The 26,441-nt window shown below is 41.3% G+C and overlaps 2 protein-coding genes across 2 annotated transcripts in view; one reads left to right on the forward strand and one right to left on the reverse strand.

Annotated features, from left to right (window-relative positions):
- The first annotated feature begins 1,710 nt into the window (after positions 1–1,710).
- LOC130888635 (DBH-like monooxygenase protein 2) lies at positions 1,711–11,032 on the forward strand. The gene is made up of 13 exons (XM_057791867.1): positions 1,711–1,998; positions 3,257–3,403; positions 4,089–4,250; positions 4,491–4,574; positions 5,344–5,511; positions 5,699–5,801; positions 5,973–6,139; positions 6,956–7,047; positions 7,300–7,396; positions 7,533–7,592; positions 9,587–9,717; positions 10,414–10,531; positions 10,790–11,032. Exons 1-13 carry the CDS (start codon positions 1,711–1,713, stop codon positions 11,030–11,032), a joined length of 1,860 nt encoding a protein of 619 aa, XP_057647850.1.
- A 5,015-nt stretch (positions 11,033–16,047) lies between these two features.
- The window catches only part of Mgam2 (maltase-glucoamylase 2 (putative)), a 75,981-nt gene continuing 65,587 nt past the window's right edge, over positions 16,048–26,441 (reverse strand). The window contains exons 45-48 of the mRNA XM_057792906.1: positions 24,600–24,649; positions 19,300–19,473; positions 17,660–18,015; positions 16,048–17,485 (exon numbers count right to left, since the gene is read on the reverse strand). Coding sequence (XP_057648889.1) covers positions 16,048–17,485; positions 17,660–18,015; positions 19,300–19,473; positions 24,600–24,649 — 2,018 coding nt within the window. The remainder of the gene's footprint in view (positions 17,486–17,659; positions 18,016–19,299; positions 19,474–24,599; positions 24,650–26,441) is intronic.

Raw genomic sequence — 26,441 nt, forward strand, 5'->3', positions numbered from 1 at the left:
AGTCAGGCAACGGGGGTTTTAGGAAAAGATTTATCTCCTTCATCAGCTGTGTCAGACACCAGGAGACAGTAAGTCTCGCACAGTGCAGATGTCTGTTCTTCCCTGAGAAACAATCAGCAAATGATGCTAACACCCACCACTGTGACACAGGATCATGACAACGCACTCAAGAGTCTGCTGTTCTGTGAGTGTCCGTGGCTCGTGGAAAGCAGGATGATGAGGCAGGCTTTCTTGGAGTCGCCCCACTCACTTCCATTGCTGACAGGGTGTGTGGCCACACTCCTCATGTTCCCACTTACTTATCTAAAAATTACATGTACAATGATTGCTGTGTCTCTTTAAAAGACAAGGCATGCCCACTTCCTCCCCCATCCACTGAGGAAGGCTGATCTTCAGCCTCCGGCCTGAGCTTACTCTCTTTTCCATCTTCCTTTCAGAGAGGCAGCTTTGCTTCTGCCTCTCTCCCCACTTCTCCCCCTTCTCTGTCTCTCTCTCCTCCTCCTCTCTCTCTCAGTCTTCCTTTCTCCCCTTTTTCTTCCCCTCCATAACCCCCTGAATACATATTCAACCTCACTCTGCATAGCGTGCTTATCCATGTCTCTGTCTCTTGCCCACCTGCCATGTGTCTCCCTGCCTGGGACCAACCACTGCTTGGGGAACCGACAGCCATCTCTGCCTGGGACTGGCTGCTCTCAGGGCCTGCTGCCTACTGCCACATGGCCCGCTATCACCGTTTGGGGACCTATAGCATTTCTGCTGCCTACTGCCACCAGGGATCCTGCAGCATTTTTAATTTTTCCATTACAACATGGACTGGAACTGTTATGTAATTAAGAGACCCGGGATTTCATTCTGCTCTATTATTCCAATATTCCCTTTGTGCTTTATGTGTTTTCTGTAATGCCAAGGCACTTGAAAGTGCAGAAACTTGGCTAAGCCTGGAGGGGAGAATAACTGAATTGTGATTTCTTTGAAAAGTAACTCATGTTTGTGGTACACAAGAGTAAAGCACAAAGCATCCCACAAATTCACATCCATTTCTCATTTTCTTCCTTTCCTTTCCTCCACTTCTTGTTCCTCTGTATGAATTGCTGAAATCAAAGCTGCCCCAGGCTTGTCCACCTAGAAGTCTCTCTCCTCCATATGTTGTTCCTAGATTAGTAACATAGGTCCTTGCAGGGGACTGAAGTCATAGCTTTTCCCCCACCCCAAAACCTTTCTCTTGGACAGTACCAGAAAATCAAAAAGATAAGCTTAAATTCTGCTTCTCCCATTCTACATATGGATACAATAGAAAAAGGGCACGAAACTGCAGTAGAGGAGGGTGTAATCCAGAAGAATATTATTTCCTGAGGATATTAGTATGGTAGACTTGGAGGAATGGGGGAGAAGTAGCTGAGAACCTCATTGACTCTACAGGGTTCTCAATGGGCATGACCCTGCCATACAGTTGGTATAGAAGACTGCATGACTCTATTGTCACATTGGGTCCCTCACCAAAGGTGAGACAATTCCACTCTGTGTCCTCCCTTGATACTTATGACTCAGGTTATGTAAGCCGCACCACACTGTACACAGTAGATAATCAGATCAGAAGAGGCCTAGCCTTTCCTTCCTCCATGGCACCGTGCCTGGCACAATAGAGATACATATAAGTCCAGAGCTCTTCAGTGTTCATCTGCAGGAAAGATGTTTCGGGCCCTGGGAGCCATGGCCTGTGTTCTCCTCTTCAGGCTGTTCTTACTCTTGGTCCTGGCAGCCTTTTCCCAAGGCAACCGCCTAGGCCCTACATCTCCCCTCCGTTATTCCAGGTTCCTAGACCCTTCCCATGCTGTTTTTCTGCACTGGGACTTTGATTATGAGGCTGAGTTCATCACATTTGAGCTCCAAGTCCAAACAACTGGCTGGGTTGGGCTAGGCATCACAGATCGCTACACTTTTGTGGGAAGTGATCTGGTAGTTGGAGGAGTCCTTCCTGATGGCAATGTCTACTTTTCGGTAAGTCTAGGAATGAATAACTCCTGATGATAATTAAGTTCCTGTGTTGGGTTGAGGATGCTGCATGTCCGTAGTCTCCAGCTTCCACCCCAAAGATGAGCTCCTTCTCTGGCTTGAGGAAGGCTATGTCTAGGAAAGAATTTCATTCTCCAACACCTCCTAGCACACCGAATTCTGGTTGAATGTTTATCTCTCCTTACAAAGATGATCTGGCATTGTAATCTATGTCATTTAGGCCAGTTACCTGTTAAAACTTTTAAGAAAGAAGAAGTCTTCTACTGTAAGAGTCTAATACCACTTACTTGTTAAGAGCAGAGTAAACACAGGCTACTGGAGAAAATTCAAAGCTACTAGAGACAGTTTCTGTATCCAATAAACTTTAGGCCCACTCAGGTGGACCTCAGTATGAAATCTTCTAATAATAGCAATGACAGCAAGTGAAGCAATATCAACATTTGTTTAAAAGAATACAGTTTCCGTGTAATTATTTTGGGTAAAGCTAGCCAGTGGCCGGGAGCCCTCCAGGGCGGCAGGAAGCAACCCACCGCTCCTTACTACAAACATTGTCATTTTTCTAAATTTTCTTCATTTTAAAACCCATAGCATCACTGAGGGCTGAGGTGGATTGCTGTAATCCAGCAGTTCTCAACCTTGCTAAAGCTGCAACCCTTTAATAGAGTTCCTCATGACGCCCCCCCCAATCATAAAATTATTCTCATTGCTACTTCATAACTATAATTTTGATACTATTGTAAATGTTAATGTAAATATCTGATATGCAGGATACCTGATATGTGACCTCTGTGAAAGGGTCATTCAGTGCCCACAGGTTAAGAATGGCTGCTATAATATGCCTTTCACAAATGAAGTAATAGCTCACTTGTCTGTCAAAACTCACAAATTCTAAGCTCACAACCACCGTTCCAAACTACACTTACACTGGGTAGTGCTATCACAGTATGAGAAAATGTATAATGACAGTCTCTTAAGAAGGGATGAATGGTACGGATCATTCAGAGAACAAGTTAGCCTCTGAAGGGTTCAAAGAAGGATTATTCGAATTTATGAAGCTCAGATTTGAAGAGAGAATAGTAAAGCCATGTGGTGAAACTCTAGCAGACATTTCTCTGTCCCCTCTGAAAGCACACCTATTTGAACAGTGGAGGTAGCTGGCTTCTGCCATTTTAGCATACACTTGTACCATAGCCTAAATGTTTAGGATTCTGATTCTTACGTCTTAATGATCACTGGACCCTAGGACCAGCACCTTCTAGATGAAGACACTCTGGAACAGGATGGGAGCCAGGATGCTGAACTGCTAAAGCTCACAGAAGATTCTGTCTCTACCACTATGCGCTTTTCCAGGCCCTTCCGATCCTGTGACCCACACGATCTTGACATTACGGTAACGTGTGGAAAAGAAAAATATATTTAGTCACAACCATTTTCTCCAAAGAAGATATAGTCGCCTCAATTCATGCAGTCAGTCACAAATTCATGAGACTATTATCCTTTAGACTTCCTGGGTACTGTCCAATTGTAGCAACTCTTGAAAAACCCAATCATTAATTGGCACGGTCCTACCCAGTGACTAAGTGCCCATTCTAATCTCTCTGTCTTAAAGGACTCTCACCAATTCCATTGAACATCAGAGTTTTGATTTTAAATTTAGTTTGACCCTCTTATTCTGCAGGTGTAAAATTGCCAAACAAGAAAAATAGGAAGGGGGCTGGAGAGATGGCTCAGGGGTTAAGAACAGTGTCTGCTCTTCCAGAGGTCCTGAGTTCAAGACCCAGCAACCGCATGGTGGCTCACAACCATCTATGAGATCTGGTGCCCTCTTCTGACCTGCAGGTGCACATGCAGACAGAACACTGTATACATAATAAATAAAATCTTAAGAAAAAAGAAAAAAAAAGAAAAATAGGAAGGGGTCAAGCATGACAAATGAGTTAACCTCAGTCAGGGTAAAACTAAAGCCAAACTAATCTTGTCTCAAGTTATTCTGATTCCACTGTGTAGAACCCTGGATATAGGTTATATGCAGGTGCTTTTGAGTATCAAGTGCTCAATGCTCATGGTACCCATAGAGTGACACCATGAGGGTCCTGGCTGCCTATGGCCTAGATGACATACCGAAGATGAATCGGGAGCGTACTTTTGTCAAGTCAATCTTCTTGCTACAAATGCTACAATACGATGATCAAGATGCCCCTGAAGACACCATCATCCATGACTTGACGATCAGTAATGTAAGACCCCAACACCACACTGCCTATCTGCCTCCACCTGTTTCCCTCTCCCTGCTCATTCCAGACCCCTCATCTTGAACCCAATACATTTGTGAGAGTAACTTACCCTGAGTCCTCCTTGGCTCTGTGAGGAGGACCCATCTAGCCCTAAAATGAACCCTGCTCCCTTGCCTGTCCACTCTCCTGCTCTGGGGGGAGCCTCACTTCCATTCCACTGGGCTTTTGTGCACTTCTACCCAGTTCCTCATTCCAGAGGATGATACCACATACGCCTGCTCCTTTCTCCCGCTCCCCATCGTCAGCAAGAAGCATCACATCTACAAGGTACGTGTGGCATTGGGTGAAGTCTGCCAAGGCAGGGAAGGGCCTGGAACAAAGTGATGGGCCTGTCAGAGTCCGGAGATTCAAAAAGTTGCCGTGAGGAAATAACAGAGAAGGAGATGTGGAGCAGAGCAAGGTGGAGTTTGGTAGGGTGGGAAGCCGCATAATTTTCTGGGGCCAGGACTAGAACTGCCAGCACTATTTTATTCATGCGGCAGACACTCTGATGGAGGATAGTAGATAGTAAGTTTTTGAAAGGAACAATTTCAAGTCCTATCATGACCTAGTACTGTTAGCTTTTAAGAATGGAGTGGTCAGAGCAAGGAAGGGATGTGACTATGCACGGTCAGAAAGTAGGAAAATTCAAGCCAGAGTGAAGTCAGTCATCTAACTTGCATTTGAATATTTTAACTTAAGTCCAAAAATATTATTTTCTAAGTTCCAAGGTATAGGGGGTCATTTTCAAAGAAAAAATTCAAAGGATGTGGCTACATGTTTGTAAATTATGAATTGATTGAGGTCACTAAAGAAAGTCAGAACTCTTGGAACGCCACTGGTGACTTAGCACTGTGAGCTGTGTTCCCAGGAAATGATTCAAAGAGATGGGGGTTGAGAGAAGAGTCTAATACAGTTTTGGGGAGAGAAACAGATAAGAAGGAGAAACTCAGTGAAGCGGAGAATGGCATAGCCTTTGGCTGAGGGGGAGGAATACAGAGAATAAGAATCTGACAGAAAAATCTTGACTATCACCCATTCTCCCTTCTCTGTTCAGTTTGAGCCCTTGCTGGTGGAGCGCAATGAGACGATGGTTCATCACATCCTCGTGTATGCATGCGGCAATGCTAGTGTGCTCCCCACGGGCATCGGTGAATGCTATGGCTCCGACCCTGCCTTCTCCCTCTGTTCCCATGTCATCGCAGGCTGGGCTGTCGGGGGCCTTGTGAGTCCCGAAACGGGCATTTTGTGACAAAGGGGTGCATGCTGTTAGGCAACAGGCTAACGGAAGACCTGGGGGCATAGATGTTCTGAAAGAAAGCTTAGAAAACCAGAGAAGAGCCAGAGGTTGGATCCAAGCATCTTGTCTCTGGCCTTTCTCATATCACTGCCATGTTTTCCTATCTCCACAGAGTTATCAGTTTCCAGATGATGTTGGTATCTCTATTGGAACCCCCTTGGACCCTCAGTGGATTAGACTGGAGGTTCACTACAGCAATTTTCAGAACCTTCCTGGTAAGTATCCAAAGGACTTCTGGGAGGGCAGCTGGTAAAGTCAACTGAGTCTTCTGGATATGGGGGACATGTGGCATACATGCTGGATCCTCTTAGTCACAGCCCGTTCCAGCTTTCCTGAACATTGTGACCCACCCCACCTTCTGAGGAGACTATTTCTTTCTACTACAGGCATACGTGATACCTCAGGGATTCGGCTGTACTACACCTCACACCTTCGCAAATATGACATGGGAGTCCTGGAGCTGGGCATCTCAGTTTTCCCGATTCACTTTATCCCCCCGGGAGCTGAGGCTTTCCTGTCCTATGGGCTATGCAAGACAGAGAAGTTTGAAGAGGTAAAGCTGAGAGATACGCATTCCTTGAGGTTTCTTGATCTCCATCAGAGCTCTGGTCTAATCCCTAAACTCACCAGCCTGAGTCACCCATTTAAAGAATGTTGCCCGGTGCTCAGAGAAATGACAAACCCAAATTATACAAGAGAGGAATGAGTGAGGGCACTCAGGACAGTAAGGACAGGATGCTTCGAGGGAAATAGCAGAGTGAGTGGGAAAACCTGGAAATGGGGTGGACAGAACACAGTAGTCAGAAGGCAGGGAAAGGGGCTAGAAATGCTTTCTTCTGGGTGTGGCCAAACCAATGCAGTCATGACTTCAGAGCAGCAGTGGCTGCCTGCAATGAGCAAACTCAAGACTGGTCCCATCAGCTGTCAGATGTATGGGGTCCTACCTCCTCCTGCTAAGCTAGTGACTTCTGATGGGTCATAAGAGAAAGACAGTCATTGTGTTTTCCCTACAGATCCTGGCAGGATCCAACAGATAGTTTCAAACCCATGGTCTCACAGGGGATCCTGGATAAACTCAATGAGTACTCCAAAAGGAAAAAAAAATTAATGTGAATCTGAGGAGGGGGTTTGTAGGGAAGAAGGTGGGTAATAAGGTTAGCAAAGAGATTTAGAGTGGGGAAGACAGTTATCAGAATACACTTCATATGTGAAACTGTGAAAGAATAAACTCAATAAAATTTAAAGGCGAAAAATTAAGATAGCAACTCTTAATCAGAACAAGAAGAAGATGCTATCAAGAGTCAAGGGAAAAAATAAAGCTAGAGATCAGAGTTCTTGACCAATCAGGTATACCTTCTCCTTGTTACAGATGAATGGGGCCCCAGTTTCTGACATATACGTATATAGCTACCTGATCCACACCCACTTAGCTGGCCGCTCCCTGCAAGCTGTACAATACAGGTAACAAAAAAAACTAAAAACTTTCTCTTCTGTGTATGGGAGTAGTTTCAGATTCTGCATAGTATTCTATCTGGTTGAGAATGAGGAGCTAGAATAGAGATGAGTGGAATAGGCTGAGGAAGAAGAATCTTTTATGTTTATTTCAAGGGCTATTTGCATTCACTGAACAAACCCGCATATTGCAACTTTATTGGTCAGACCCTCCCTGATTCATCTTCTCATCACTGACTTTCTGCTCCTCTCTCCTTCTAGAAATGGAACCCAACTCCAAATAATATGCAAAGATTATTCATATGACTTCAATCTGCAAGAGACTCGAGACTTACCTCAGCCCGCAGTGATCAAGCCGGTTCGAACCTAAGAGGGGGCAATGGCTGCAGTGAGGGAGAGAGCAGGATCATAGCTCACTGTTAAGTCAAAAAACTCTAGGGTTGTACCAATCCCTCTTTGGCTTACTCTCAACTCTCTTGTTTCTCTGTGAATAGGGGGATGAGCTGCTGATTGAATGTAACTACCAGACCCTGGATCGTGACTCCATGACTTTTGTAAGTGTCTTTCTCCACAGCAGTGTCAATGTGTTGAAATATGAGCGGCGGGGCTGCGTCCCTGGCACCCAGCCGCCTACCTGGCTAGCTTATGCCCCGAAATAATTACACGGAAACTGTATTTTTTTAAACACTGCTTGGCCGATTAGTTTTAGCCTTTTATTGGCTAGCTCTTACATATTGATCTAACCCATTTTTAATATTTTGTGTAGCACCATGAGCTGGCTTACCAGAAAAGATCTTAACCTGCGTCTGTCTGGAATGGGAGAATCATGGCGACTGTCTGGCTCGGTTTCTTTTTCCCAGCATTCTGTTTTGTTTACTCCACCCACCTAAGGGTTGGCCTATTAATGGGCCAAGGCAGTTTCTTTATTAAATAAAAGTAACTCCTCCATCATCAATGACTGTGGCCCTATGAGAGAGCTGCATCCTGGCTTTAACTATCTGATAACTCTGATTGTTACAGCTTGTGTCTTCCTCTCTTCTGTAAGATTTTTCATGTTCTTACATTTCCAAGCATCCAAGATTGAGATTCCCTACACTCTCTGTCAGTGACCCACCAAGACCATGAGAGGATCTGTTAAGGCATCTCTGTCTCATATCAGCCAGGAAGGTGCCAACACCATTAATGAACTTGAACATTACTGCCCTGGGTTTAATGTCAGCATAAGCATTTAGCAACTTTATGATCTAGACAAAGCATCAAAATCGTGTTTACATTCTAAATTCAAAAAGAAAGAATAATAATACTAGCTCATAAAATTGTTGTGATATGCTGGGCAGTGAAGGTGCACCCTTTTAATCGCAGCACTTGAAAGGTAAAGGCAGGTGGATCTCTGTGGGTTCAAGGCCAGCCTGGTCTACAGAGCGAGTTCCAGGATGGGAAAACCAAGGCTACATAGGAAAACCCTCTCTTAAAAAAAAAAGATCAAAAATATTATTGTGATAACTACTTAACTCATATAGAAGAATGGGATCATCGTGTCTCTTGTAGTAGGTAGATGCTTACTTAAAGATAACTATTGTTACTGTGATTGTGAGGAAACCCGACAATTTTATATAGGGATGAATTCAATGCTTCAGAAATGATTATATGCTTTTAAGGAAGAAAACACAGCCATAAATATAATTGTAAAACAAGACAGAAAACATCAGAATAGAAAATGGGGATGAGAGTTTAGGAATATTTTAGGGAACATAAAGCGATACAAGGAACTTGTGATATCAATAAGTGGGTCCTGCTCTAAGTACATAGCGATGCGGAGTTCTAGAGAAGGATAGAAATGAGAAAGCCATCCATCAACAAGGAATGCAAGAAGTGTGCATCAAGAATGATGAGCTTGCATAGAGGTTAAGGAATGAGGGAAGACACATGAAGTAACTGAATGAGGTTGAGGGATTTGAGGCTGCCAAGAGTTCTTAAAGCATCTTCTCGAAGATGCTTCCTGCCTACAAGTCTCAGACAGCAGGGTCAAACTGTCAAATTGTATTGGCATAGAAGGGAATAATAGGCTGGGATTTGTTATATGCAATCAACTAATTTGTCATCAAATAGATTATCTTCCAAAGACAATAAGAGGCCACTGGAGTTCATTGAGTAGGGTGATGAGAGGGTACAAGATACATATCATGTTATATTATAAGCAAATGATATGATGCTGGACAGAAAGAGATTGCAATACAGGCAGGTGGGTGACTGATACTAAGTGCAAAGCAGGCAGTGTACTTCAAGCCAGGGGGAGTTAGCAGTGGAAATGTAGAGAATAAGGAAGATATGTGGAATAACTCTTTGAGAAGTAATATCAGTATTTGTTCAATGACTGGAAAGAAAACAAAGCATAGGAAGAGATGTGGCAGGGCATACTGAGCTGAACTCTATGTTTGGGAAGAGGAAAAGCTCTTTGGAATGGTGACAACCTTTACGATGTGTTGCATGCCTATCCCCTCTCTACATGCTTTTATATACTTGTCTCTCCCTCTCTCGCCTTTTCCAGGGAGGTCCCAGCACCATTAATGAGATGTGCCTTGTCTTCTTCTTCTACTATCCCAGAATTAACATCTCCAGTTGCCTGGGATACCCTGACATTATCTATGTGACCAATGAGCTGGGAGAAGAAGCCTCAGAGTGAGTCTTTCTAGAATCTGAAACCCACAAGTATGGGAAGGGATCTTGAAAGGACCTGGGGAAGGAACAAAAGGAGTCTCATTCATTCCCCCTAGGCTGGTAAGCCAGGAGCCCTCAGAGGATGGCCTAATCATCCCCCTGAAATCCTCACTCTTGCTCCTTCCAGTGTGAGCTCAAAAAGATCTGATCACAAGAGTTTTGTGCGAGAGTTTCTGTGTCAGTAAAGGCACAGTAAAGAGGAGCAGATGACAACTGACCCTGGAAAGTCAGATACCATATGCACAAATTTCTATCTTTCCTGCTGCACTCGAACACTAGTTTACAGTCATGTTCAAACTTTTAAGTAAGTACCCATCCTTATAAGACTTTAATAAGAAGCAGAAAAAAATCCTTCTTAACTGACACACTATAACTTCGGGGCAATTGCAAGTTCTCTGAAGGCAATCCATCAACCTTCCAGACCCTATGACACCCACATGAAGATCCACATCCTTAAAGAACAACCTCTTTTTCGATGTCAAATGATGATCAATTCTCTCTGATATGTAGCTCTTGCCAAACTCACTAAGAACGTCTGCTTAGCTATACAATGTTTCATGTAGTTCTTGCCAGCATGTTTTCAAACTATTTTGTCAGAGGGGCATTTCACCAATGATTATTCCCATGTCCCTGACCTAATAACTCTTCCATCCATAGGAATCCCATGGAGAACCTGATGGTCCTGAATAATGTTGAATGGACACCAGAGAACATTAAGAAAGCAGAGAAAGCTTGCAAGGAGTCCGAGCAGACAGTGCTGATCAAGACTATTGATGTGCGTGTCACAGGAGACACTACCCTGCTTGGTTGGGGGATGGGATTGGGCAAGACAAAGGATGGTGGAAGCAATTGGCAATAATAGAAATTTGGGAAGGGAGCCGGAGGAAGCAGAAAGGCAAGTCATTGCTGCCCTGCATTGTAGGTGTGGTTGGAGCCTCTCAATTAGCTCATAGGACAGGAATGATAAAGTTTCAAGGAAAGGAAAAAGGGAAGGAATTTTTCTGAACTTACTCATTTGTCCCATCTCCTGCAGGAAGAAGTAGAAAATACAACAGGTTGGATTCCTGATATTATCCCAACTCCTCGAGGGCCATGCTTAGAGTCCTCTGGAGGCAAAGTGGAACCTCAGGACAAGACCCCTGCAGGCTTCAGGGCTGCACCAATGGCCCTCTCTGGCTCCAATACTGCCACCCTGAGGCACCTGCCCCTGGTTGTTATCTTGCTCCTGCAGGGTACACTCTCGTGGCTCCTTGCCATGCTGCAGACTGGAGTATGATTCTGTCTCCTCATGCCACCTACTCCCCTATCATGAACCACAGAAACAATCCCCTGATATGACCCCTCTAAATGACATCTGTCTGTGCTATTCTTCATAAACCAAACTATGACACTGCAGACTCTTGAATTTTGTCCACAATTCACTTTTCAAGTTATTCTTAAAGCTTCACAGCCATTGATACAACCACACGTTGTCTGAGAAATTCTGCTTCCAAGTCTGAATGTTAGATGATGGATCCACTCTCTAAGAGTTTTGTGCCCTGCTTCCTCTCAAATTGATGCTATGAGTGGGATGGGACTTGAGTGCAGATGGAAAGCATTGTAAACCCCTTGGCACAAGCATGTCCCTTGAGAAAGCGATTACTTCTCTTTTCTAATGATATTTTGTGTCCAGTTCTTTCAGAGGCAATGTGAGTATGCTAGAAGTATACTAGAGAAGAAAGAACAATTTTTCATAACGGAAGGGGCTCTGTGTACACAGGAAGAAATTTTGAAGTATTACATTAAATAGAATTCAACTTGCTTCATTTGGCAGTCTCTTTTGTTTGAATCTTTGGTCCATGAGAAACAATTTGGAAGCCTCTTGAATTGCCAGGTTAAAGCATCAGGAGGTTGCGGTTGCCCCAAATACAACTTCTTTATTGTTTATCCGTCCACATGTTACATTGTCACATATAAGTCATTCAGTGTGAAGATTCTATTTGGGAAGGCAGGTTGAAATGAGCTCTGAGCATAAGTAAAAAGCAAAGTAGAGAAGAATAAGTCATTATTCCTACAGCATAACACTTGTTGAAGATCTCTATGGGGAAAGAATAGACTAAGTACAAACCTTTTGTTGAGTTTCAGTGGTTACTAAAGGTCCAAGGTGCTCACTTAAGATTTTCTGAAAACCATGTCTATTAATTCTTAGTTAGATTCACTTTGCCAATCTATGAGTTGCCTTGTTTATTATGTCCTCAAGAAGTTACCCCTACTCTGGATGTCTCAAGGTGTTTGGCAGGATTTTAATCCCCTGGTGATCAAGAATATGATTTCACTAAACACCATCTCGAGCTCCAAGGGATGTGAACTAAGATTGTAGCTCTGATTCCTGATAGAGTGGTCCCTCTTCTCACACTGGTGAAGTGTACTAAGGACATGAGAAATAACAAGCTCGTCATTACAAATGCCATTACTGAAATATGACAATATTCAAAGATTTTGCCCTCAAAATCTACAAAATACTCAGCTCCTGAACTGACTAGAACCACTTCCCATCCTCATGATATGTAAGCAGAATATCTTGCCACCTTAATCAAAGAGAGTTTTCCAAGCTCATATCTCTTTAGGGCATCTTCATAGACCACTTATACTACTGCCCAACAATTCAGTAGGTAGACTTTCGAGGAAATACTGAATCATATGCTAATATCCTGGAAGACGTGGTATAAGGAACCTTAGATGGGGTGGAAATTTTAATCCATGTGGCTCTTAAAATCTATTTTCCTCTGATGTATTTTATCTAGGCACAATAAAAGATCCTGGATTTTAGATTCAAGGGAACACTGAGGCAGATTGTCCTTTTGTGAGAGAGAATATTAGAAGAGTTATTAATATCATGGAGTATAGCAAGGGGGGTTGAGGTCAGACCCTTCTTATAGGTTTCAGAGGGGGGCTTTATGCCTCACAGTTGATGAATGGCCCATTCACTGCTTGTAGTCAGGCCATCTCTGATTCTAGGAGGAGAGTAGTGGGAGGGTGATCCTGCATTCCCAGCAGGGGAGAAAGACATCTTGCTAACTTGTGATTTAGAGTGTGTGAGGTCATTTAGTTAAGGTGTACTAGTTATAGGGGTGGAGGATGTACTATTAACATCCCTCTGATGTTTTCAGTCTGGTAGCCTGGGCCTGGAAACTTGTTTGCAGAAGTGAGAGTTAGAATATCAGTTATAATCTCAGACCTGGCCAGCACATCTACCTAAGTAATGAGCTTCAATTTCATTGAGAGATCTTATCTTTTTTAAAATTTTTATTTATTTATTTTTTCTTTTTATTTATTTTTTATTGAAAAAAAAATTCCACCTCCTCCCAGCCTCCCATTTCCCTCCCCCTCCTCCCACTCCTCTCCTCCCCCCCCCCGCTCCTCTCCCCCTCCCTCTCCAGTCCTCCAGTCCGAAGAGCAGTCAGGGTTCCCTGCCCTGTGGAAAGTCCAAGGTCCTCCCTCCTCCATCCAGGTCTAGGAAGGTGAGCATCCAAACTGGCTAGGCTCCCACAAAGCCAGAACATGAAGGGAGCCATCTTAGGGTTGGCAAGAGACTTTAACCTAGAGAGATCTTATCTTAAAATGTGATGGAAAGCAACTAAGAAAGACACTCTATATTTACCTCTGGTATCCACATGCATGAGGTTACATGTGTATGTGTTCCCACATGCACATGTGCACAAATACAAAAACATGTACATATGCATACCCATAAGAAACAAACAAAGCAAACTTTCAGGCCCACAATCCACACCTAAGTTTGCAATGCCAAAAATGTAGCACATTGAACTTCTATTAGTGAAGATAAAAGTAACGGAATCCATGACATTCTAGAGAGATAAGTTTTGTTTGGGTTGGAAGGATCAGGCAAGAGCCATATAATCCTGAACATATGGTCTCGTCTTTGTTCAAATGGTTGTAACTTGTGTGTCAATTCCAAGAAACAAGTATAACTGATGAATCTATCTTCTTCATACGGAGTGCCGTTGAGCATTCCAAAGCACAGAACCTCTGTCATGGCAGGTCAAAAAGCCAGGAAAATGTTTGTAGAAGGGGAAGGGGATGTTCAAGTAGAGTAAATCAAAGATTCTGAGGCTGTCATTGGTAGGACTAACAAATACATGAGGATAGAAACAAGATACACTGTAAACCTAATGAAGTGGATTTCAAATTCTTTGGTCTCAGGATCTCTTTACAGTCAAAACCAGTGAAGATATTGAATTGCTTATGTGAGTTATTCCTGTTAATATTTATTGCATACAAAATTTAAATTGAGTCATTTACAAAGTATTTTATAAATATTTATTTTTGTTAATTAAAAATAACAATATATCAACTATATTAACATAAATAATACCTTTGTGAAAAATAGGCATATTTTCAAAGGCAAAAACAAAGAGTAAGAACATGATTTTTTTTACATTTTGTAAGTCTTTTTAATGTCTTAACAGAAAAGCACCTTCTTCACAGCTGTTTCTGTTTCTTTCTGTTGCAATGCCACATTGGAGTCTCTGAAAAATGCCACTATGTACCAGTAAGATAACAAGAGTGAAAGACACAAATAACAACCTGGTATTATAAAAACAGATTTGATGCTATTGACTTTACAAAGAGTCCTGGGTACCCACAGATTTCATAACTATTGATTTTGGGAATACTGCTCAAGCCTTCAATAGTGCACAATTAATTAGCTTAATTTGGCAATATCCATGAATCTGTTGTCAAGGATAGAGAGTGATCTACCAAAGCAATAGGCCAAAGATGAGTGGTAAATTTATATATGAACTATCAGGATCATTCAGGAATCTCTAACACACCAAAGGATAGACTTGACAATAAAATAACAAAATAAAGAAATAGGTAACCATGATTCTAAACTTCAATCCAGGATAAAGTGTCTCCTGGGGCTATGCCTACAGTCTTAGTTCTGTCTGGGTAAGTTCTAATTTGTAGACATATCAGAGTTACTCATTAGTAGGAACAGTAGTGGCCTAAAGCTATCTCATAAGAGTAAATTCAAAATTCTAGAGCAGTTTTGCATCTATAAACAGATGTACAGGTTGAGTATTCCTACTCAAAAAAAATATAACACATTTTGAGTCTGCCACACTGCCTTTCTTCCCAGCACTCTGTTCTCTCTACTCCGTCCACTTAAGAGCTGCCATATCAAAAGGCCAAAGCAGTTTCTTTATTCAACGAAAGCAACACATAGACAGAATAATCTTCTACATCAGTAAGCAGTTGGCTGTGAGGTAACTTGAGTATCACTCAAACTCTTCAATATTGAATTAGGCTTTGTAACCCAAGAAAACAATAGGAGTGGTACTATATCAAAAAACCTATAGAAATAGTAGTCACAGAATGTGCTGTGTTATGGTATGAGGTACTACGATTGCAAGTGGAGGTCATGGACATATGTGTCATTTAACCAATAAGGTCATAGGTATAATAGCTAACATAAGAAATAATTGTGGTATACATTCAGACATCATGATCACCATGTGTACCTTCTTGGGTAAAAGTCAAATTTGGAATGAAAACATCCTTAGACATCTACAATTACTGTAGTTCTTGGAGTATCTATGTCTGCTATAATTAGACAAAAACTGTACATGGCATACAAGTTATCCTAAGTCTATTCACAAACTTTTGTAGCTTTGTTTCAAAGAGTTTTGTGAGGTAATGATTCTGTACTGGGTGGTGTTCTAGTGCTACCAATGGCTCTCAACCTGTGGGTCTTGACCTCCTCAGGGGTCACATATCAAATAATTTACATTATGATCAATAACAGCAGAAAAATTACATTGTGAAAGAGCAACAAAATAACTTTACGGTCGAGGGTTACCACAATATGAGGAACTGTATTAAACAGTCACAGAATTAGGAAAGTTGAGAACCGCTGAACTATACCCATTGAATGAGATCATGGCACTACCGTAGAGTGTGCAACAACCCCAGTACTTCTTTCAGTAGCTGTCATTGTGGCAGGAATCATAGCAGTAGTGCTAACAATATCAGGACTGACGGAAAGGTGTAGTTATTGGAGGAAGTGTGGTACTAGCTGCATTGTCAACAGTACTTGCTTCCATAGCTCTGATTGTGAAATGAATCACATCACTAATGACAGCAGTATGAAGACTAGTAGGGAAAGGTGTAGTCGTGTTGGGAAATGTACTAGTTGCACTGTCAGCAGTACTTGTTTCAGTAGCTGTGGTTGTGAAAGTAATCACATCACTAGTGCTAGCATTTGGAGGATTTGTAGGAAATGTGTAGCTATGTCGTGATAGTGGTGCTATTTGAATTATCCACAGCAGTTGTTTCAGGAGTTGTGACTGTGTAAAGAATGGCATCACTACTGTTAGCTGTAGGAGGACTTGTAGAAAAAGCTGCAGTTGTGTCAGGAAATGTGGTGTCGCTTGTACTGTCAGCAGTAGTTATTTCAGGACTTGTAGTTGTGGAAGGAATAGCATCACTAGTGTTAGCAGTAGCACTGGTAGGGAAAGGTGTAGTTGCGTTGGGATGTATGGGATCAGTTGTTTTGTCAACAGTTGGTTCAGGTGTTGTGGTTACCAAAGGAATCACATCACTAGTGTTAGCAGTATGACTCACAGTAATAGGTGTTGTTGTGTTGGGAAATATGGGGCCAGTTGTACTGTCAGTAGTAGTTATTTCAGGAGTTGGGGTTGTCATGGGAATCACATCACTAGTGTTAGCAGTAGGACTCACAGTTATAGGTATAGCTGTGTTGGTAAATGTGGGGCCAGTTGTACTGTCAGTAGTAGTTATTTTAGAAGTTGTGGTTATCAAAGGAATCACATCACTAGAGTTAACAGTAAGACTCACAGTTATAGGTGTGGTTGTGTCAGGAAATGTGGGGCCAGTTGTACTGTCAGTAGTAGTTATTTCAGGAGTTGGGGTTGTCATGGGAATCACATCACTAGTGTTAGCAGTAGGACTCACAGTTATAGGTGTAGTTGTATTGGGAAATGTGTGGACAGTTGTACTGGCATTAGTAGCTATTTCAGGAGTTGGGGTTGTCATAGGAATCACATCACTAGTGTTAGCAGTAGGACTCATAGGGAAAGGTGTAGTTGTGTTGGCAAATGTGGGGTCAGTTGTACTGTCAACAATTGGATAAGATGTTGGGGTTGTCATAGGAATCACATCACTAGTGTTAACAGTAGGACTTGTAGGAAAAGGTATAGTTGTGTTGGGAAATGTGGGGTCAGTTGTATTGTCAACAGTTGGTTCAGGAGTTGTGGTTAACAAAGGAATCACATCACTAGAGTTAGCAGTAGGACTCTCAGTTATAGGTGTGGTTGTGTTAGGAAATGTGGGGCCAGTTGTACTGTCAGTAGTAGTTATTTCAGGAGTTGGGGTTGTCACGGGAATCACATCACTAGTGTTAGCAGTAGGACTCACAGTTATAGGTGTAGTTGTATTGGGAAATGTGTGGACAGTTGTACTGGCATTAGTAGCTATTTCAGGAGTTGGGGTTGTCATAGGAATCACATCACTAGTGTTAGCAGTAGGACTCATAGGGAAAGGTGTAGTTGTGTTTGGAAATGTCTGGACAGTTGTACTGTCAGTAGTAGTTATTTCAGGAGTTGGGGTTGTCATGGGAATCACATCACTAGTGCTAGCAGTAGGACTCACAGTTATAGGTGTAGTTGTGTTGGTAAATGTGGGGCCAGTTGTACTGTCAGTAGTAGTTATTTCAGGAGTTGGGGTTGTCATAGCAATCACATCACTAGTGTTAGCAGTAGGACTCACAGTTATAGGTGTAGTTGTATTGGGAAATGTGTGGACAGTTGTACTGTCAGTAGTAGTTATTTCAGGAGTTGGGGTTGTCATGGGAATCACATCACTAGTGTTAGCAGTAGGACTCATAGGGAAAGGTGTAGTTGTGTTTGGAAATGTCTGGACAGTTGTACTGTCAGTAGTAGTTATTTCAGGAGTTGAGGTTGTCATAGGAATCACATCACTAGAGTTAGCAGTAGGACTTGTAGGTAAAGGTGTAGTTATTTCAGGAAGTGTGGGTGTGGAAGTACTTTCTGTTTCAGGTGTAGTTGTGACAGCAATACTGGTTGAGGGTTCAGTGCTAGATGCAGTTGAGTGAGGACTTGTGGGAAATACACTGGTTGTATCTGGTGGGGGACGTACAGGATCTCCATAAACCCAGATAATTTCTGTCATCTTTTCTAGGCTCACATTCTTTTCTGTCAGTTGAATTGTTAGTTTCTGTCAAAAAAAAATCACGTTAATATATTAGAACTTATTAAACATTGTATTGAAGTCGCTGGGCAGCCTTTATCTTAGCCAAAAAAAAAGGTGCTCAATCTTCACAAAGTGTAAATGACACAAATCTCTCCAGGTTTTATTGGTCAGAGATCACCATGGTGAGGTGTTCTGGTGTAAGAAATGCTCTCCATCCCTTCCTTCACACTCTCTTATATCCAAGTCATGTTGATCTCAAATATCCACAGTTGTGCTTAAACTTAACATTTATTTTGCTTTGTCATTTTATCATTAACATTACCTTTCCTGACAGCAGATTCATTTTGTGACCTTATTACTGTCACCCCTAATAATGCCTGACAAAGAGTAGACATTAAATATGTTATAGGGTTTTCCAAAAATGGAACTCTGTGATTATTTTCTGCAGCTAGATTAATTAGAAACAATACTTTCAGAGTAAATTTGAATCTAGTAATCCTAAGAATATATTATTGTATCTAAGTATGTAACCAAGAAGACCACAGGGAGAAACATCCACTTGGGTTCTCAGAATTCTCATTTTCCAAAATCCCAGTACCAATAGGGCACTATTTTCACCATTTAGAAGCAGAAACTGTAGTTATCCATTTTCAATTCTTTAAACCATTCTGTTTGGGCTACTACATCCTTTTATAATTAATTCATGGTCTGAAGTACTATTCAGATTCTAAAGCTAGGATTACACAGGTTGCTCTTCTATAAATACTCCATCTTACAGAATGTTGTTTCACTTAGGGCAAGGCTGTCACTATAATAGCTTTAATAGTCGAGTATTTATGGTACTCTGTGCTTTTACACAAATAAGCATATCTTATACTATGAGTAAAGTAAAGTCACTTAATCATAGTAACAGTAAAGCACCAACTTAAAAGAAGCATTATTTTGCCCAGGGATGGGCACACTGCAGAAAGGAGAAAGGAACTTTCACAACCATTCCTTGTCTTTAGCCTCTGAGCAAAATGTTGCTATGTTTTGTTCAGTAGTCAAGAAAACCAATCTATTCAAAACAAATCAATTCATTAGTGATCAAAACAGAGAGAATATCATCAGACTACAGACCATCAATACCAGACTGCAAACAGAAGACCATCAATGTGGTATACCTCACAGTCCAGTCCTCACAGCTTTTCAGAAACACTCTTCTATAGATGTACAATACTTCTAACATGTATCACATATATTAGAAATGGCAGAGATAATTCAATAGAATAATAAAGTGAGTTTATAAGGCATTCCTTTCAGACATACCTGATTGTAGGGGTCACTTGTAAAATTGTTCTCAATGAATTGCTGGTTGTTGTAGGTAACACGGACATTTACCACAGAAGAAGAGTTTAAACCCCAGATTCTAATGTATCCAACTTTCAGTGGATTTGAGTCACTCAGATACTGATTATGTAGGACCTGAATTTTCAAAGTGGTCTATAAAGAATTCATAAAAATAAAACGTATATAGCACACAGGTAATAAACATAGTAAACTATGTTCTATGTAACAATGTAAAAATATTTTAATGATTTTCATTTTAAGTGTTTTTTAAAGATTTATTTATTTCTGCATTTATGCATATGAGTGCCTGTCTTCATACACACCAGAAGAAGCAAGCTGATCCCATTACCAATGGTTGTGAGCCCACCATGTGGTTTCTGGGAATTGAACTCAGTACCTCTGAAAGAGCAATCAAGTGCTTTTAACTACTGAGCCATCTCTCCAACTCTTGTTTCTATTTTATTTATTAAATATTTTATGAAGACATACTTCCCAAGTACCAACTATGACAAATTTGATGATGACTGTGATGGATAATCTTTATTGACAATCTATCTAGAATCAACCAAAACTCAAATAGCTGGACACACCTGTGAAAGATTTTATCTGAAATGGGAAAATCCACCCTAAATCTGGCCCATACCTTCTAGTGGCAGTTCACATAAGAAACAAAAAGAACAAGGCCAGCCTAGTCTACAGAGCTAGCTCCAGGACAGCTACGCCTGTTACACAGCGAAACCCTATCTCAAAACCCTCACCACTCCCTCCCCCCAAAAAAGGAAGCTTTTTCTTTTTTACTGTTTGCTTTCATTCTCTCTGGCAAAATTATCTATCATACTTATGTGGTGTTAAAACCTTCACTAGTATTAACACCTACTCTACTGCTTTGAGATCCCAACATAGACTGAAGAGCAGCTGAGATATCCAGTTTTGTGAACCACAAAACTTCCAGATTCTTAGCTTTTCAGTCAAGTGACAGCCATTATTAATCTAGGCAGGGAACAGCTTGTAAGCCATTCTAATAAACCTCCTTTATATGTGTATTCTTTGTGTGTGTGTGTATTATGTGATTGAGTGTGTGTATGCATATGATTGAGTATGTGTATATGCGTAACTGAGTATGTGTGTATGTGATTGAGTGTGTGTATGTATGTGATTGAGTGTGCACGTGTCTATGTGTGTGTATGTCTATGTTTGTGTGTTTGTGTCCATTCTATCAGTTCTGTTCCACTAGAAAATCTTAATACAATGTCAAAAATAGGCATATGAATCAAGAAAGGTTCTGGAAAATTTTTTGTTTGTATTCTTACTAATCTTGCAATAAAGTATCATTCTTTGTGTTTTTTAGAAGAAGAAATTAAGGTAATAGGAGACAAAGTCATCCATTTTCACAGAGCTAAGTGACATGGATAGGGGTGGAATGATGGTATGTTGGTATAATACAGAAGCATAGTAAACTTTCACTGAATTATAAAGTTTGCAAAGAACAACAAGTTGTCTAAACCATGAAGTGTCATATATAAACATCAATGTAAGTTAAAATGAGATAAATTATGAGAAGTTACACAATTAAAGTAAAATGAAAATTATAACAAAAATCCTATGGTGTTATGGAAATCAAAGAAAAGTGATTATGGGAATAGAGTAGACATGAAAATTACTAGCGAGTATATGGAACTCTAGAAGTCCTAAAAGGACAGTTAAGAGCTGCAGACTACATGAAAGGGACAAGTAATGGGACCAGATAAGCAAGGACTAGTGCAGCAGGTGCTAAGTAAACAGAGAAATGAAACCAGCTGAAACACAAAGCTGGGACAATTCTATGAAAAAAATCAAGGAGACAGAGGCAGATGGTAAAGTTACACGGGGCTTAATTCTGATGGCAACAATAGAAAGAGAAATAAAAATACTACATTACATTTTCACAAATGAACAAAGTCAAATGCAATAGTACATGACTATAATCCCAGGCCCTGGAGAGGGTGATGTGGAGGCTTGCTGGCTACACAGCAAGATCAAAACCAATCTGGGCAAGAGAGGGGAAGCATGGATCTCCCTGGGAAGAGGAAATAGAATAGATTCAATGGGTGGGGCTGGAGCGGGAGGGGGATCAGAAAGTATCACGTGGGGTGGGGCAATGTGGAAACCTAGTGCAGAGCAAACTTACTGGAATCTATGAGGATGATCCTAGTGAGGACTTCTAGTAGTGGAAGATATGGATCTGAACTGGCAATCTTCAGTAGCCTGACAATACTTGCAGTGGTGGGCCTGGGTTACATTGTTGGATGCAGAGATCCCATGGAAATACCTAAACATCCCAGAATGATACTAGGAGAGAAGGTTGCCCTTTGAAAACTGGCAGCAGGGGCACCATTGCTGAGGACAACAACTCAGCTCATTGAACATAGAGAGACTGAGCTGGTGCAAGCTAGGAGCCATCACCTTTGCTTCCTAGTCCCTTCAGTGTGAGAAGGTACTCTGCAGGATTTAGAAAGAGAAACCTGGATACCAATCCAGCCTCAAAACCTTCCACCTGCAATCTGTCTTGCCTAAAAGATGTGCTGGGGTAATGGTCTCCCAAAATGTCTGGGAGTGGCCAACTAACATCTGATTTAATTTGAGGCCCACTTCACAAGAGGGAGCCCATGCCCAGCACTGCTTGGATGACAAGAAACCAGAGATTAGATAGCTCAGACTCCTACAGTAGAACCAAACAAAGATGGTCTTAAAAAAATAAAATCAATGACATGATTCCTAATGATAGTCTCCTATACTCATAGATCTGTGCCTTTTTCAGTCATTATCAGACAGGCTTCCTCAGGCAGCAGGCAACAGATAGGAGCAGGTTCAGAGACCCACAACTAGACATTATAAAGAGAGAGAGTATAAATTGGAGGTCTTTTATCGGATCCCTGGTGCGAAAGAATTGTCTGTATTCTGTCAATCATGTTATAAATAAATGCAGATTGGCCAGGTAGGAAATATAGGCAGGAAAACCATACAGGAAGTAAAAATGATGCAATGAGAACAGGAGAATTTTGGGGAGGAGGAAGTTGATTCCTCCCACTCCTGCCCAGACCACAGAAGCAGCAGATGTGATCTGCCTCACTGAAAAAGGTACTGAGCCACATGGCTATCATAGATCAGAAAAATGGGTTAATCAAGATGTGAGAGTTAGCTAGTGAGAGGCTAGAGCTAATGGGCCAATCATCTTATAATTTATGGAAACCTATGTGTGATTTTCTTTGGGCTAAACAGTTGTGGGGAACCGGGTTGGGCAAAAACCACAACAACAAACAGGGCCCCCGTTCATGTTACAGGTCCCCTCTTCAGAGATCTTGGAAACCCCACAGAAGATGGGGAAAAAAGACTATAGGAATCAGAGGAAATGAAGGACAATGGGAGAACATGGCCCACAGACTTCACAAAGCAGGGCTTCTATGGGCTCACAGAGACTGAAGCAGCAAGCTTGGGGCCTGCATGGGTCTACATCAGGTCCTCTTGTATATGCATGTTATGGCTTTTAGCTTGGTACTTTCGTGGAACTCTTAACAGTAGAAGTGGCTATATCTCTGACTCTTTTGCCTGCTCTTAAGACTCTTTTCCTCCTGCTGAATTGCTTTGCCCGGCCTTGATATGAGAGCTTTGGCCTTGTCTTACTGTATCTTATTTTGTCATGTTTGACTATCTTCTTGTAGAATCCTGCCTGCTTTGTTCTGAAAAGGAACCAGAGGGAAGTGGATCTGGGTGAGTAGAGAGGTAGTTGGAGCTAGGAGGAGTGGGGGGCAATTGTGGTTGGGATGTATGGTATAATGGAAGAATCTATTTCCAATAAAAAAGAAAAAAGTTCTATTTTACTAAAAAAAAGAGAGAGAAAGAAGGAAAGAATGAAGGAAGGACAAAAAGAAAAGAAACACAGAAGTCATAGCCATGCTCTTGATCCTGGCATCTGTGTTTTAAGAGAAATCTAAATTAACTAACATTCAGAGGATCCAGCATAAATCATAAACACAAAACAAAGAAAATCCTAAGTTTCCCCCAGAGATATATACAATTGTAAGAGAGGACAGAGGGGAACCAAAGCACTGTTACACAGAGGTGATCGATTTTGTGCCACAGTAGCCCATGTTTTAAGTCAATGGGCGAGTGCTAAGCAGATTCTGGACTTGATATAGAAAGATTTACTTAATTCTCAGGAGAAGAAGACAGATTGTCAATAGAATCATCCAATATGCAAAGTATTGTTTCCTTTAATTTATTTATTTATTCCTCTATAATTGTCATTTCCTTTTATAATTCTTATAGTTTTGCTTTTCTGAATAAAAATATGCTGAGCCATCTTTGCCTCTGGGCTTGGTCATGCGTCCTTTACTTTGCTAATAAGAAATTAGTCAACTTGATAAAAATGTAATTTTTAAATAAGAATTTGGTATTTCCATTTCTAATTTTTAAAGATGTGTTTATTTATTTAAGCATGTGTGTGCATGCCTATGTGAATTTAGGTGGACTATGTACATGCAGGTACCTTCAGAGGCCAAAAACACTGGATCCTCCAAAACTAGAGTTAGAGGTGGCCTGCCTGAAATGGGTGCTAGGAGCCAAACATGGCTCTTCCACAGAAGAAACGAGCACTTTAAACCACTGAGCCCTCTCTCAAGCCCCTCAGCGTTCACTTTATTGCTACTCCATAATCATGAAAAAGTTACCCATAAGGTGATTTTATCCCATCTCCATGTCAGCTGGCCACCAGTTATGCAAAAAAAAATCAGCTTATCCAAACTGAGCAATACACAGAAGGCTATCTGCAGATACACATATATATATGTGATCTAGCCAATGTCAGTTAAGTATTGGCTAGATCACCTGAGCACTATAAATGCATGATCTCAGTAAACGTTTGTTGTCACATGACAATGAGGCTATGAAGTTATCAACTATACAGCAGTGTTACATAATCAATAATTTATATAACATTTACATTTCAAATTGGTCAGCCAAAAAGCTTCTTATCCCTAGAAATAAGCTATACATTGATGGATCTATTTCCCCCAGGATAAAATGAGTTCCAAACTTCTTTTCACATAGTGATGGTATTCTGGCTAAACATAAAATACGGACTATTTTCTTTCTGATTTTATTGTCAACAGCATGAATTAGAAAAGTAGAGAAAGGAAGTAGTTCTTAACATGTAATCATTATATTTTAATTAAAATTAAAGTTAGAGGATGATGTCTAATCTGTAGGTAAAAGAATTTATAAACTCAACAAGGTAGGCTTACCTGTGTTGCTCTAAAGTTAGCCAAGAAATAAAATCCCTTTTCATACGTATCTGCAAACAAGAAGAAAAGAATACAGTTTCCTGCTTCAGTTGTAGCAGACAATCTCCTGTTGACTCTGAACTATCTAAAGTGGATCACAACTAACAAGGTGTCTTTCATCTTCCTGAGAAGCAATAAAGATAATAAGCAGGCACTTGTCTTTTGTTTGCTTGTTTGTGTGTTTGCTTTGTTTTAGAAGTTTTTATTCTCTAGTTCAGGCTAGCCTGGAACTCATCGGTAGCACAGTCTGGCTTTGAATTCTCACTGTTTTTTCTTCCACCTTCACAATGCCAGGTGTGCACCACTGTACTCATCCAAAACACAGTATTTGGTGTATATGCTGAATAAATGTCATCGTTCATAAGAAAAAGAAAGACCCTGGGCTTAATCTCCAACACCAAAGGGAATGAATACAGTACCACTTTTCATTTCAGGTTATTATCTGGCATACGTTTACTTATACACCCAGGATCACCTGCTCAGGTATGGTATGACCTACAAAAGACCAGGCCTTCAACCAATCCCATGAGGGCATTATCTCAGTTGAGGTAAATGACTCTTCTAAACTGAGCTCATCTTGAGTCAAGTGAACACAAGCTAGTCAGCACAACTATTTGACAAAAAACCCAGAACCAGGCACAACCCCCACTTGAGTCAGAGTAGTGTAACATATTTGTCCAAAACATAGACTATTGCTATTTCCCTTGGTCATTTCTTAGAAGCTGAAAGCAAACCCCTATTACTGCAGACACCACATACTATGGACACAGCACTCAGAAGATTTGAGCTGGTCTAACCTGAAAGTCTCCTTCCTGTTGTCTAGCCTTCACAGTACCAGAAAGTAGTAAGTAAATTACCTAGGGAGGGGAGCCATCAATATTCCTATCCATGTGACATCTAGGAACCAGAACAATGACCAGCATGGCAAGATTTCCCTAAAGGTACAATAGCAGCACTCGTATCTTGGTAGGAACCAGCTGCTGTTCAATTAGACTTAAGGTCTTCTCAATTGGTTGAAAATTACACCTGGTACTAGAGACCTAGACAACTGGGGCTGTGTATAGAGCTTAGGGGACCTACTACCACCACTTTACTAGACCAGAGTAATTCCTAATATGCTGGGAGAAAAAAGCCGAGTCAGTAAGTCGCCATGATTCTCCCACTCCAGACAGATGCAGGTTAAGATCTTTTCTGATAAGCCAGCTTGTGGTGCTACACAGATCATTAGAAATGGGTTAGATCAATATGTAAGAGCTAGCCAGTAAGAGGCTAGAACTAATGGGCCAAGCAGTATTTAAAAGAAAACAGTTTCCGTGTAATTATTTCGGGTGTAAAGCTAGCCGGGTGGTGGTCGCTCCTATTACTACAGAGTGGAACCCAAGGTGATAATGAACTCTATGTAAAACCTAAGAGGGCTTAAAAAGGAGAGAGAGAGAATTTAAGACAGCTTTTTGCTGTTTGTGGGTTGTGTGCAGCAGAGAGAAATTGTCCTGACTCAGCAGCAGGAAAAAAACTGGCTGTTTTAAAATGTCGGCTTTCTGGGCTGTGCCGCCATCGTGATCTCTGTCTGGCTCCTGCGGGAGACAGAGTCTTTGAATGGATCATTTGGAGTAAAGTGCTACTGCTTGCTTGATGGCAATGTGGATTGATGTGTGCCTGGAATTGTGAGTGGCTCAGGGACACCAAATGGCTCTGAGGCAGGAGCAGCTCAGCTCCCATGCTGAACTGTGCTGGTCTCAGGCAGGAACTACTGTAATTACCATAATAACAGCACAGTTAAGGTTTAGACTGGGCAGGACACAG

The sequence above is a fragment of the Chionomys nivalis genome, chromosome 1, assembly GCF_950005125.1.
Source record: "Chionomys nivalis chromosome 1, mChiNiv1.1, whole genome shotgun sequence".
Classification (NCBI taxonomy): Eukaryota; Metazoa; Chordata; class Mammalia; order Rodentia; family Cricetidae; genus Chionomys; species Chionomys nivalis.